Source organism: Neomonachus schauinslandi, chromosome 1, assembly GCF_002201575.2.
Source record: "Neomonachus schauinslandi chromosome 1, ASM220157v2, whole genome shotgun sequence".
NCBI classification, from domain to species: Eukaryota; Metazoa; Chordata; class Mammalia; order Carnivora; family Phocidae; genus Neomonachus; species Neomonachus schauinslandi.
This window is the reverse complement of record NC_058403.1, coordinates 57,095,459-57,110,575: the sequence shown is the minus strand read 5'-3', so window position 1 is coordinate 57,110,575 and position 15,117 is coordinate 57,095,459. Positions and strand designations below refer to the sequence as shown.

Here is a 15,117-nt window from a genome sequence, read left to right as displayed (position 1 = left end):
TTTAAATAAGAACTCTGAAAGTGAAGAAGTATCTCCTATAGGATGATAAAAGAGTATTTTTGGTTCACATTTATGAGGAAGGCATTAAATGTATTGTAATAGTATGAACTAGGGCTAAAAATTACTGCAGGCTAGACATACCTTCCCTTTCTCTTCCTCTGTTCTTTTTATTTTCTGTCCCCTCCCCTCTTCCCAAGTCTCCTACCTGCTAATGGCCAATATTTATGAAGAACTTACTGTGTGGCAGGAAATGTGCTAATACTTACCTTGTTTCCTGATTATTTTAGTAAGTTGATACCACCAAAATTACTTAAGGATTCAGGAATATTTCTCCTGTTGTGATTGCATAGTAGAATATTAGCCTTTAAAAGGATCTCTTTGTTGTATCACATCAGTGTGTAGATCTGGATGTAGGAGTTCAGAAAGGTCAAATGCATTCTATGTGGGACAGCCAAGCAGTAGGACCAGAGTGCCCATTAGGACATTCTCTTTATACATTGCCTCTTGTCCCTGTTCCTTCTATTCTGCACATAATGGAGTGACTAACCTTGTTTTTAAGGAACCTTAGTTGTTGTTTTTTTTTCCCTCTTATCATCATTCAAGAACACTCTCTTTACTTTCAGTGCCCCTTTACTTTTCTCCTTTTACCAATTGTAGTTCAGTTCTTGTATTGCAAGGAAGTCTCCATAATAGAGATAATGACCAAGTCAGAGTTAAGGTGCTGATACAGTGTAATATGGAGATACAAATATGGGCATCATCCTCTAATACACTTTAGGTATCCTGCATGCTCATAAAGCCAGCAAGCTCTCTTCCTTTCTTTATTTAATCTTCCAAACTGATTTTACTGATATATTCTGGTTTTGAATACCTTCAGTCTAAATGATATCCATTATTAGATATTACCACATTGTCCACATTTTTTTCCCAGTTAAATCTTTCTTACCAAAAGTACAAATGACCTCAAATCTTTTTAAGTTATGAGTCCTATCTATCTCCGTCACTGCTGGGGGGCATAAAAATTTTGCTGGTCAAACCTTTTTAGTTTCAGATGTTTTTTCCAATTGAAATCTTTGTAGGGATCCTTAATACATACAACAAAAATGGATTTGTTAATGGTATGTGTTTTTGTAAGTTCATAGGAGTTTATGACAACAGTGGGTTGTTTTGATGAAATTCAGATTATGGATGACAATCTTAAAAGCCTTTGCAACCAGTTTACTTTTTATATTAGCCTGATGGTGTTTTTAAACATCTGATTTGTATAAATAGTAGCAAATGGTAATAGTTTTTTTCTTGCTTTTTTTTTTTTTTACTTTTTCTTTTGAAATTTATATTTATAGAAGCATCACAAGTCCTGTATACCCTTTCCCAGCTTCCTCTAATGTTAATATCTTACATAACCATGATATGTTTATCAAAACTAAGAAATTAACATTGATACCATACTATTAACTGCATGTTTTATTCACATTCCCTCAGTTTTTCCACTTAATGTCTTTGTTCTGGAATCCAATCCAAGATACTGCATTGCATTTAGTTGTCATGTCTTAGTCCCTTCCAATCTGTGAAAGTTTCTTTGTCTTTTATGACCTTGATACTTTTGAAGAGTAATTGAGGTCAGAAATTTTGTACAGTGTCCCTCAATTTTGATTTACCTGATGTTTGCTCATGATTAGACTGAGGTTAAAAATTTTGAGAAAAGACGCCTGGCTGGCTCAGTTGGTTAAGCGTCTGCTTTCGGCTCAGGTCATGATCCCAGCATCCTGAGATCAAGTCCCACATCGGGCTCCTTGCTCAGCGGGGAACGTGCTTCTCCCTCTCCCTCTGCTGTTCCCCCTGCTTGTGCTCTTTCTCTCTGACAAATAAAATCTTTAAAAAAAAAAATTGGGGGGGAAGAATACCACTGAGCTGGTGTGCCCTTCCTTCTCTTTGCATTATGTTAGGAAGCAGTCGGTTAAGGTGGTGTCTGCTAGGTTTCTTATTTTCAAATTCTAATTGTTTATTGCTCGTAATGGGAATACAACTGACTTTCATATAATGATGTTGTCTACTGCATCCTTGCCAAATTCATTTTTAATTCCTGGTGTTTGTTGCAAGTCCTTTTAGATTTTCTACATAAATAGTCATATCTTCTGCAATTATAGTTTTACTCCTTTCTTTCCAATCTGTGTATCTTATATTTTTCTTAACTCATTCAACTGGGTAGGACTTCCAGTACAGTGTTGATTAGGAGTAATGTGAGTGGACATCCTTACCTGTTCCTGATCTTTGGGAGAAAGCACTCAGTTTCTCCCCATTAAGTAGGATGTTAGTTGTATATGCCCTTTATTAGGTTAAGGAATCTCCCTTCTGTCTCTAGTTTGCTGAGTTTTTATTATAAATGTTAGATTTGTCTTCTGTATCTATTGAAACAATCATATAGTGTTTTATATTATGTCTGTAATAGAGATTACACTGATTATTAAGACAGCCTTACATTTGTTAGATGAACCATGTATTACTTTTATATGCTGCTGTATTCAATTTGCTGAAATTTATTGATGAATTTTACATCTGTGTTTATGAGGGATATTGTCAGTAGTTTTCTTCTCATTCTTTGATTTTGATTTTACAGTAATGTTAGCCTCATAATATGAGTTGAGAAGCGTTCTTTCTCTATTTTCTTGAAGATACTGTGTATAGAATTAGAATTTTCCTGTGAGACCATCTGGGCCTTGAGAGTTTTTGGAAATTTTAAAATACAGGTTCAATTACTTTCTTTATACTTAACTATTTATTCTTGAGTTTGATAACTTGTATTCTTGAAGGAATTTTGTTCTATAGTGGAGATAGAGGGGAAAGGTCTTGGTGGAGTTTCTGCCCCTTTTGCAGAGCTGCTGTTCCCTTACCCCGGATCTGTACCACAGTGGATACTTCTTAAGGCTCCTTCTGATCTTTTCTGTGAGTGCCAGGTAGAATTCATGGAAGAAGAGCCTATGAGACAATGTGGACTCCCCCCGGTATCTTTGGTCCAAAGGGTTCACAGTATTCTGCCATTCTGGAGTCTGCCTTCCTGTTTGCCAGCTATACCAGATGTACTGCCTCAGGTGGGCTTGTGTCACCTCTCCTTTTTCCTGCAGGGAAGACTTTGGATCAGTTGTTTCCTTTGCAACCTTAGGTCTCCTGTGGATTCACATAAAGTCTTAAATTTGAAGCTAGTTTTGTTCTTTTTTTTGCTGCAAGGATGGAAGAAATACTTTTTCCTGGTCTCTACATCTTGAGGCAAAAGTCTTTATCTTTTTTAAAACACCAATTTCAAGATATATTCATTTAAGCCAAGTGGTGGAAGAATGTTTATTCTGACCTCTGCATATAAATGATTTAAACTGGAAATACGTGATAGTGTGATAAAGACTTGAGAGCTCCCTTCAGTTGTCTAAAGAATGTAGTTTATTTTGTAGGATTTGGACTTCTAAGGAGAGACAAGCAAGAAACTTGAACCTAGATTCTCCTAAAGTATTAGGTAAGTAAGAAAAACAGGCTTATTAGAAGGAATTCTTTTATAAGCACATGAGCTCTAGTAAGTTGATTCATAGGTAAAGCTTATTACTCAAGCCACAGGATGGAAAATGCTTTGTATTTATAATTTATACTCTTTCTATGTCCAAACAAGGGAGCATATTCTTTTTTTTTTTAAAGAATTTTTTTTTTTATTTATTCATTTGAGACAGAGAGAGAGAGAGAGAGCAGGAGCAGTAGGGAGAGGAAGAGAGAGAAGCAGAATCCCTGCTGAGCAGGGAGCCCGACATAGGGCTTGATCCCAGGACCTGGAGATCACATGACCTGAGCCGAAGGCAGATGCTTAACCATCTGAGCCACCCAGGTGCCCCCAAATAAGGGATCATATTCTTGCAGTGAAAAATTATATATGCCTGAATTGAGGTAAACCTGGTCTGATGAGAGTATAGAAGTAGGCCAAAAATACCCGTAAAGGGTGAAATTAAAAACTTCCTAGAAGAAAATGTAGGAAATACCTTGTGACCTAGGATGTAGAAGTCTTAAACACCAGCCCTTCCCCCTACCCAGCATGAACCATAATGCAGAAAATAGATGAATTTTACTATATCAAAGTTTCGGATTTATTTTAAGAAGGCAATACAGACAAATTTAATAGACAAATGGTAGATTGAAAGAGGATATTTATAAAGTCTAAAACTGACAGGAGACTCATCTTTTTAGACTATGCAGGGAAGTCCTACAAATCAACAACAGAGAGCAATCAGGGTGTCAGTAATCTTTTGTATAACAAATTACCCAAAAATGTAGTGACTTAAAGCAGTAATAAGCACTTACTATCTCTTACAGTCTCTATAGGTTAGAAATTTGGGAGTGACTTAGCCCTCTTTCTGGGTCAGGGTCTCATGACTTGCAGTCAGCTTGTTGGCCATGGTTGCAAATACTTGAAGGCTTGGCTTCAGGTCCTGGAATATCCACTTCTAAGACAACTCATTCACTTGCCAGATGACCAGCAAGTTTGTGCTGGCTGGTAGCTATTTCTCACCTTGTGGACCTCTCCATAAGGTTCTTTCAGTGTCCTCAGGACATGACAGCAGGCTTCTCCCAGAGCTCAAGTCATCTAAGAGAATAAAGTGGAAACCACAATATCATTTATGACCTCAGAATTTACACACCATAATTTCCTTAATACCCAATTGGTTACACAGATCTGCCCTATCCAGTGTGGAAGGAAACTACCCAAAGACGTGAATGCCATGAGGCAAGGATCATTGTGGGCCATCTTGTAGATTCACTAAGTCCACAGCCAGGAATTCTAATTTCTTTTAAAAAGATAAAATATGTATGAATAGGCAATTTATGGAAGAAAAACCCCAAAAGCTAAGGAGTATTAAGATAAACTTACCAGAGAGATTTTAAAACAAGATGCTTCTTTATATCTGTTTAGTTGGCAGACATTTGGTTGGATAAATGACAGGCATTCAAAGACATGCGAAGATGCTGGAACCAACCCTGTGCACTGCTGGAGTGTAGACTGATAACAGCCATTTTAGGAAAGAATCTGGTAGTACTTCATCAAATTAAGAATGTCTCACTCCTGAGTATAATCAAAGGAGTGGATGCAGAAGACCTTATAGGGATGTATTAGACAAACTCAGTTTTCTACCTGTTTCTCATGTAGAACACTTTACTTCTAGTTACCAAATGTGTAAAGGTTTTTCCCCACACCAAGCAGTTTTCTGTGACACCAGTTGGGTGTCCTGCAATTTAACTTCATTCTCACTGCCTGGAGATAGTATCAGACCCACAGGTTAAGGGCTCAGTCGCACAAAACTGTGCCCACCCTACTTCAAATCCCAATAGCAAGTGATAGGTCCCCAGGTTACAACTTACATCTGATTTGGTTACAAAATTAAGCGTTCCCACGATATCCTCCTCAGATTCGATTAATTTGCTAGAAGGGTTCACAGAACTCAGAGAAACACTTATGTTTACTGGTTTATTAAAGGATATGATAAAGGATACAGATGAACAGCCAGATGAAGAGATACATAGGGCAAGGTCTGGGAGGGTCCTGAGCACAGGAGCTTTTGTCTTTGTGGAGTTGGGGTGTCTCACCCAGTGTGAATGTGTTCGGCTGACTCGAAGCTCTCTGAACCCTTTTACTACTGAGATTTTGTGAACACTTGCTCACATACGCATGATCAATCTACTCTATTTCTAGTCCCTCTCCCTTCTCTGGAGGATGAGGTGCGGTATTGAAAAACCATGAGAGACTATGGACCCTTGAGAAACAAATTCAGGGTTCTAGAGGGGAGGGGTGTGGGAGGATGGGTTAGCCTGGTGATGGGTATTAAAGAGGGCATGTATTGAATGGAGCACTGGGTGTTATACGCAAACAATGAATCATGGAACACTACATCAAAAACTAATGATGTATGGTGATTAACATAACATAACAAAATTAAAAAAAGAAAATTCCAAACTTCTAATCATGGCTTGGTATTTCTGGTGACCAGCAGCCAACCAAGAACCCACCCAGAATCACCTCAGTAGAACAAAAGATGCTCTTAGTGTTCCTTTTAGGAATTTCTAAGAGTTTTAGGATCCCGGTGTCAAGAACTGAGGGCAAGGACCAATCTATATATTATTATTATTTTATAGGGAACAGTTGGGAGGATGCCTTTGCTATATTGTTTGTGGTAACAGGAGTTGGAAGCGATCTGGCCATTTTCATTGTTGGGTTACAAGATACTATACAGCAATTAGATAAACATGACACAACATGGATCTTAAATACAGTTCTGAATAAAAAAAAAATGGGTCTGTTATTCCTTTTGCAGTTTCTGTTTTCCATTTTTATTTGGCTACCTATTAGACATTACAAACATGTCTAAACCAAAACTCCCAGTTCTGTATCCACTACCAAACACCCAACTACCACAACTGAGCTGCTGACAATAAAAACCCATTATCTTCTTCCGATCTTCTATCTCAGTTAATGTCATTACTACCAATCCAGTTGCTAAGCGAAAAACCCTAGGAATCATCTTTGCTTCCTCTTTCTGTCAACCCCTACATTAGTAACACATATCATGTCTCAGTAACAGGTCCTGTCCTCTCTACCTCCACAATGCATCCTGGTGCCTGGGATTCTGCACATTGAACCAGCAACTCACATGATTCTAATGCAGGAGATTCATGGATCACACTTTGAGAAGCCCTAAGAAACACTTTGTCCTCCTCTTAATTGAGTAAACTCTTCCTTTTTGAATAATTTTAGGGCTTGAGAGGGAAAAATTAGAAGATACTTATTTGGGCTTTTTAGAATAAAAGTCGTTTTCTTGATTCCATTATTAATCAGTGAATCAGCAGGTCTCAAATGATAATACCTTTCCAGATTTATCTCCAGTACAGTTGAACAGGGAGTTTAGTAAACAGGAGATAGCTAAGAACTGGGCTCTAGAGTTAGTATTTAATTCCCAGTTCCCTTACTTTAGTTGTGTAAACTTAGTCGGTTTGCTTGCCTTTGAACCTCCAGGTTCCTCACCTATAAGAATTGCATTTTCTAGCCATAGAGTTACTAAGGGGATTGAATAAGATAGTACATGTAAAGCACTTAGCACAGTGCTTGACCTTTAATGCTGCTGCTAGTATGATGATAATGATCACTATTGCTACCACTCTAGAACTAGTTTTGAGGTGACAAGTATCACATACATCCGGCAGAGGGCAGTAGAATAGCACAAGATTTAAGTACTTAAGCATACTGGAGATGCCAGTTACTGAAAATCACTTCTCCCTCTCCTGATATTTTTTGTTGTAATGGAGGAAGGAAATGGATGATGTTGGTGAACCTCCAATATGTGAGATTCTCATCCCTCCATTTACTGAAGAACAGTGATACACCCAGTTTATTTTGGTTATTAACCCCTTATCAACCATGTGGTTTACAAATATTTAGATTTTGTTTTTGTAATTATTTGCAGTTTCAATCTCCTAACACCTCTCTTGTCCTTCATATTAAAATGAGGGAAATGGACTAAAATTGTTTTTGTCTTATCAAGGTATAAATGATCAAATGATGTATTTAAAGCGTACAAAGTGGAGGTGCCTGGGTGACTTAGTCAGTTGAGTGTTCAACTCTTGATTTCGGCTCAGGTCACTATCTCTGGATTGTGGGAGCAGGCTGCACCTGGCTCTGTGCTCACGGCAATCTGCTTGGGATTCTCTCCTCTCCCTCTGCCCCTCCCCTTGCTCATGTGCTTCCCCCCACTCTCTTATTAAATAAATAAATAAAATCTTTTTAAAAAATGTATACAAAGTGATGATTTGATATATAAATAAATGGTTAATGGATTCTCACAACACATCCATCACCTCACATATTTCCCTTTGTGGGAGGTGATGAAAACATTTAAAATCTACTCTCTTACCTAAATTTCAATTATACAATAAAGTATTAACAACTATAGTCACCATACAATACATTAGATATTGATACATTATTCATCTTATAACTGAAAGTTAATACACCTATTCACCAACCTCTCCCTATTTCCCCCACCCCCTGGCAACCACCAATCTACTCTCATTCTAGGAGTTTGATTTTTTTTTTTTTAAGATTCCACATATAAGTGATAATGTGTGTTATTTGTCTTCTATCTGGCTTATTTCACTTGGTGAAGTGCCCTCCAGAGTCATCCATGTTGTTGCAAATGACAAGATTTCCTTCTTTTTGAAGGCGGAATAATATTGTGTGTGTGTGTGTCTTACATTTTCTTTATCCGCTCATCCGTCAAAGGACAGGTTGTTTCAATACCTTGGCTATCATAAATAATGCTGCAATGACCATGAGAGTACAGATATCTTCTTGAGATAATGATTTTGTTTCCTTTAGAATATACCCAGAAATGAGATATATGGATCATATGGTAGTTCTGTTTTTGATTTCTTGAGGAACCTCCATGCTGTTTTCTGTAGTACCTGTATCAGTTTACATTCCTACCAACAGTGCACAAGGTCCCTTATCTCCACATCCTCATCAACATTTGTTATCTCTTTTTGATAATAACTGTGTAACAGATGTAAGATGATATTTTATTATGGTTTTGATTTGCATTTCCCTAATGATTAGTGATGTTGAGCATCTTTTCATGTACCTGCTAGCCACTTGGATGTCTTATTTGAAAAAAAAATGTCTTTGTTTTTTGTTTTTTGTTTTCTTCTTGAGGGGCCTGGAGATGGGCAGAGTGGGGAGGCACGAGGGAAGAGCAGGTCTGAGTCGGGGGACCTGGGCACCCCATGGGCCAGAGGGCTCTCTGGAAGCTGGAGCAGGGCAGGCTCGGGAGGGACAGGACGGTGGGGCAGACCCCAAAGGGCATCACAGGCCATGTTGCAAGCAGCACAGTGACATGTCCGGAGTGCACAGCGCTTTATAAAGGCCACGGGGAAGGACAGGGCTCTTTTTGAACCCTTCTTGTCTGCTGCCTAGGTCAGACACAGCCACTCTTGCCTGTGTCGCTAGCCCAGGCCGGGGGAGTCGCTTTTCAAGTGGGGGGCGGGAGTGGGGGCCTCGGGTGGAGGGTGTCAGTGAGCTAGGACCATAACGCTCCAGCCCAAGCGCGTGTAGAGCGAGACGATATGGGGCAGCGCTGCAGCCGCCTGGACTCTGCGAAGCCCGGTGGAAAACCAAAAAAACAACGGAGAGGTTTGGAGTAGCCATTACAGCAGGCCCAGTGGGACTGCTCTGCCCGAGGAAGGCCCGATCTTCCCCTTCCTTTGCCCTTTTTTTTAATTGGGATATGGGGGTGGGGGGCTTTGCTATTGAATTATAGGGGTTCCTTATATAATTTGGATATTAACCCCTTATTGGATATGTGGTTTGAAAATATTTTCTCCTACTTCATAGGTTGCCTTTAACTTTTGTTGATGGTTTCCTTTGCTGTACAGAAGCTTTTTATTTTTTTATTTTATTTTATTTTTTTAGATTTTATTTATTTATTTGACAGAGAGAGACACAGCGAGAGAGGGAACACAAGCAGGGGGAGTGGGAGAGGGAGAAGCAGGCTTCCCGCAGAGCAGGGAGCCTGATGCGGGGCTCGATCCCAGGACCCTGGGATCACGACCTGAGCCGAAGGCAGACGCTTAACGACTGAGCCACCCAGGCGCCCTAACCCCAAAAAACTCTTAATACAGTAACGTGCAGACCAGCTTTACATGTAATAGTGCCAAAGTGAAAACAATCCAAATGTCCATGAAAAGGTAAATGGATAAATTATGAAACAATGGAATACTTACTAGGAATAAATTGCTGACACAATTACATGGATGAATCTCAAAATGATCATGCTGAATGAAGGAAGCGGACAAAAAGTAAATACCATGATTCCATTTATATGAAACTCTACAAAATAAAAACTAAACTATAGTGACAGAACATTTGTTGTCACTTGGAGATGGTGGATCAGGCATGGGCAGAAGGGAAGGATTACAAAGGCATGAACTTTTGGGGGTGATGGATATGTTCATTATATTGACTGTTTCGTGGTTTCATGTTTGTATACATAGGTGAATTTACCAAATTATACACTTTAAATATGAATGGTTTATTGTATATCAATTATTCTTAAGTAAAGCAGTTTTTAAAATGTATTTGCCACTTGTACATGTTTTTTCTCACAAATAATTATATTCAAAGAAAACACAGTCTAGTCATCATAGAATAGGCCTTGTTACTCATCCACTCATTCTCAAAATTTTCTCAATATCTGTTAGTGTCTGTGGGAAATACAAATATGAATCTTTTACACTAATGAAGCATATAATCTGATAAACTAGTTAGTTAGGCTTTGGAAATCATAAACAATTATATTTTTTACACTGTTTTCACAAAGATCCTTACCAGAAGCCAATCCCTCCCAATGACAACGTGTCAGCTGCTCCATATAGCTCAGAACCTTGCTCCACATGTCGTCAAACATGTGAGCAAGGATATCCTCTTTCATGCAGTAAAATAGAGCAATGGGAGGGTACCCTAATTTCTGTTTCTCTGGAGCTGCTTGTAATTTCTTTCCTTGAAACCCCTCTTCCATATCAGTGTGGTCGAATGCTAGGTATTCCTCTATTATTCCTTCAGAGAAGATTACACAGTCTTTCTTTTCTCTTTCCATAGAATACAAGCTAGGGGATTTGGCAATGGAAGATGCTTTATGAGCATAAGAAGATGAAAAATGTAACTTATTTCTCCTAATACCAAATATAGTAGAATCTCTTTCTTAAGAAAGTGTTGCCTCATATGAAGCTGAAACAACAGAAGGGGATCTAGGATACAGCCCATAACTTTCACTTGGAGTGATTATCTGCCTACCCCAAATCCTGAGGTGAGGAAAGCTACATGTCCATTTTTGGCACTCTTCTTGTAGGCTCTTAGTATGCACACTCAACTTCTGCTCATACAAGAGCTCATCAATGGCTGTGAACATTGCCTGGACTTCTTCAGTGGCATTTTGATCAAGTTCACTATAGGCCCAGGAGAAGTCCGAGCTACCTTCTGTAGAGATCCCTGTGCCTGTATAGCTTGGAAAAGCAGATCTTGAATTCCCAGTGTCAGTTGATGTAAAAGGTGATTCTTGTGTGATGACAGACTCACTTTGGGAACTTGTGTCTTTTTCATGGCTGTCATTGGTAGAAGAAATTTCATCCAGCTGCCCTGGAAGAGGATGGTGATTAATAGCATGTTTTGTTATTCCTTTCAGCTCCAAGCTTTGTGGCACCGCCTTCCGAGTGTATCTGGAGATCATCCTCCTATTCCTCTTCTGTCGTGGAGGGGGTGGACACGCCAGTGTCGGGGCCTCCAGGCCTGGCCCTCCCACCGGCTCCTGCCCGGCCCCCTCCCGCCACCTTCCGGGCCCGTCATGCCCCGTCACCTAGACTCCGGACCGCCCACACTCCCTGGGTCCAGAAGCTTTTTAGTTTGATGTAATCCCACTTGTTTATTTTTGCTTTTGTTGCATTAGCTTTTGGTGTCAAATCCAAAAAATCATTGCCAGACCAATGTCAAGGACATTACCTACTATGTGTTCCTCTGAGAGGAGCTTAATAGTTTCAGGTCTTATGTACAAGTCTTTAATATATTTTAGTTGACTTTTGTGTATGGTATAAGGTGCGGGGGGTCCAATTTCATTCTTTTGCGTGTGTATATCCAGTTTCCCCAATATCATTTATTTATTTATTTTTAAGATTTTATTTATTTATTTGAGAGAGAGGGAGGGAGAGAGAGAGAGAGCAAGAGAGCACAAGCAGGGCCAGGGACAGAGGGAGAAGCAAACTCCTCGCTGAGTGGGGAGCCCGACATGGGGCTCGATCCCAGGACCCTGGGATCATGACCTGAGCCGAAAGCAGACACTTAACCACTGAGCCACCCAGGCAACCCCCTCCCCCCATATCATTTCTTGAAGCAACTCTCCTTTCCACATTGTTTATTCTTGACACGTTTGTTGAAAATTAATTGACCATGTATGTATGGTTTTATTTCTGGGCTCTTGATTCTATTCCATTGGTCTGTGTATTTGATTTTATGCCAATACTATACTATTTTGATTACTATAGTTTTACAATACAGCTGAAAGCAGGCAATGTGATGTCTCTAGTTTTGTTCTTGCTCAAGATGCTTTGGCTATTCAAGGTGTTTTTGTACTTCCATATGAATTTCAGGATTGTTTTTTCTATTTCTGTGAAAAATACCATTGGAATTTTGATAGGGATTGCATTGAAAATATGGATTGCTTTTGGTAGTCTGGACATTTTAACAGTATTCTTTCAATCCATAAACATAGAATATCTTTCCATTTATTAGTGTCATCTCCAATTTCTTTCATCAATATTTTATAGTTTTTGTGGGTACAGATCTTTTATCCCCTTGGTTAAATTTATTCCTAAATACTTTATTGGTTTTGATGCTATTATGAGTGGGATTGTTTTATTAATTTCTGTTTTGGATAGTACACTGTTAGTGTATAGAAGCACAACTAATTTTTATATATTAATTTTGTATCCAGAAACTTTACTAAATTTCTTTATTAGTCTAATAGTTTTCTGGCAGAGTCTGGGGTTTTCTATATATAATATTATATCTTCAGACAGAGGAAATTTTACTTCTTCCTTTACTATTTCCATGCCTTTTTTCTTTTTCTTGCCTAATTACTTTGGCCAGGACTTCCACTACTATGTTGAATGGAAGTGGCATGAATGGGGATTCTTGACTTGTTCCTGCTCTTAGAGGAAAAACTTTCAGCTTTTCACCATTGAGTATGATGTTAGCTGTGGGTTTGTCATAGATGGCCTTTATTATGTTGAGATGCAGTCCATCTACACCCAATTTGTTGAGAGTTTTTATCATAAAAGGATGTTGAATTCATCCAATACTTTTTCTTCATACATTGGGGTGTTCATATTATTTTTATCTTTCATTTTGTTAATGGGTTGTAACATATTTGTTGATTAGCATTTGTTGAACCATTCAGGAATAAATCTCACTTGATCATGGTGTATGATTCCTTTAATGTACTATTAAATTTGGCTTGTTAATATTTTATTGAGGATTTTTGGATTTATGGTCATCAGAGATATTGACCTGTAATTTTCTTCTAGTGTCCTTGTTTGGCTTTGATATCAGGATATTGTTGGTCTTGGAAAATGAGTTTGGAAGTGTTCCCTCTTTTTTTTTATTTTTTGGAAGAATGTGAGAAGGATTGGTATTAATTCTTCAAATGTTTAATAGAATTTACCAGTGAAACCAGATAGTTCCTGAACTTTTCTTTATTAGGAGATATTTGGTTACTGATTCAATTTCCTTATTCATTGTTGGTCTGTTCACATTTTCTATTTCTTCATGATTCAGTCTTGGTAAATTATATGTTTCCAGGGGTTTATTCATTTTTTCTAGTTTATCTAATTTGTTGACACGTAATTGTTCATAGTAGTTTTCTATGATCCTTAGTATTTCTGTGTTATGAGTTGTAACATTTCCTTTCATTTGTGATTTTGAGTCTTCCCTGTTTTTTTCTTAGTGTAGCTAAAGATTTTTCTATTTTGTTTATTCTCTTGGTTTCATTGATCTTTATAATTGTCTTTCTAGTGTCTATTTCATTTTTTTTCCTTCTCTGACCTTCATTTTGCCTTCCTTCTGCCAACGTTGAGCCTAGTTTATTCTTTTTCTAGTTCTTTGAGGTGTAAAGTTATTATCTATTTGTGATATTCCTTCTTTTTTAATCCAGCCGTTTATTACTATAAATGTCCTTCTTATTACTGCTTTTCCTGCATCCCATAGGTTTTGCTATGTTTTGTTTTCATTTTTGTCTGTCTTGAGATGTTTTTAAATTTTCTTCTGATTTCCTTTTTGACTCAATAGTTCAAGAGTTGTTTAATTTTCATGTATTTGTGAATATTCCTGTTTTCTTGCTGTTACTGACCTAGTTTCATTCCATCATCTGATGCATACATGAGAGAAATCAGGGAAGGGCATTGTATTAGTCTGCTTGGGCGGCCATAACAAAACATCACAGACTGGATGGCTTAAGCAACAAAATTTAGTTTCTTGCAGTTCATGATCAAGATACTGACAAGTTCTGTTTCATGAGGAGTCTTTTATTGGTTTACAGATAGCTGTCTTCTCGCTATATCTTCATATGGCCTTTCCTCTGTGGTGTGCAGGGAAAGTGAGAGAGAGAGATTGAGAAATGTCTTCCTCTTCTTTTAAGGGTGCCAGTCCTATCAGATTAAGGCCTCATTGTTATTACTTTTCTTACCCTTTAGTAAAAAAACCCCTATAGGTCCTATCTTCACATATAGTCACATTGGGAGTTAGGGCTTTAACATATGAATTTGGAGAAGGAGGAGGGACACAGTTCAGTCCAAATAGGCATTTTTTAGAGATGTGAATCACAATTCCTTTAGCAAATGCAGGAAACAGGTAATTTCTTCACAGAATAAATGCTGGGGGACACTGAATAAAGAAAAAGTTAGTGTCAGCCTGGGGTGTGGAAGGCTTTTAAAGGATGTGAGGCATTCACATTCGTTCATTTACTTGGGAAAGAGTTGTTGGGCATCTACTGTATGCCTGGCACTATGTTTGGCATTAGCATATAAGATGAACAGGATATGGTAAACGCCACTGACCATCTCAAGTTGACTGGGGCACGTGGAAGTGCACACACTGTAGCCTGGAATCCTGAGCTGGTGAATCATGGATCCTGTTACGTAAATTGGGCCTGTGGTTCAGATTACGGTTTTTGTTTTAGATTTCCTGTAGGTTTTGATGTGGCATGATTAGAAACAACTACAGATTAGCTCAGAATAGTTTTGCAGAAAACCTGGCTCCTTGAAGTCCTTCTTCCTGACCAGCCTTCCAGCCTCAAAACACAGTAATACACTTCAAAACATAAGGAGTGGGGGAGGCTCCCAGGAATAGAAAATAGTTCTTTCTCACTTAGGCATGAAAAGTGAGTATGGGCAGAATGATAATTTAGGCCATTTCAGTGTCAACTAACATTTAAACACATACAATCTAGACTTTGTGGGGCAAATGTAATCATCTTACTTTACAAACAAGGGAATATA

At 38.4% G+C, this 15,117-nt stretch overlaps 1 protein-coding gene across 1 annotated transcript; it reads right to left on the bottom strand.

Annotated features, from left to right (window-relative positions):
* Nucleotides 1-10,334: 10,334 nt before the first annotated feature.
* Nucleotides 10,335-11,300, bottom strand: LOC110582670 (primary cilium assembly protein FAM149B1-like). The gene is given in 1 exon segment (XM_044919840.1): nucleotides 10,335-11,300. A coding segment is annotated over 1 exon segment (966 nt).
* Nucleotides 11,301-15,117: the final 3,817 nt, after the last annotated feature.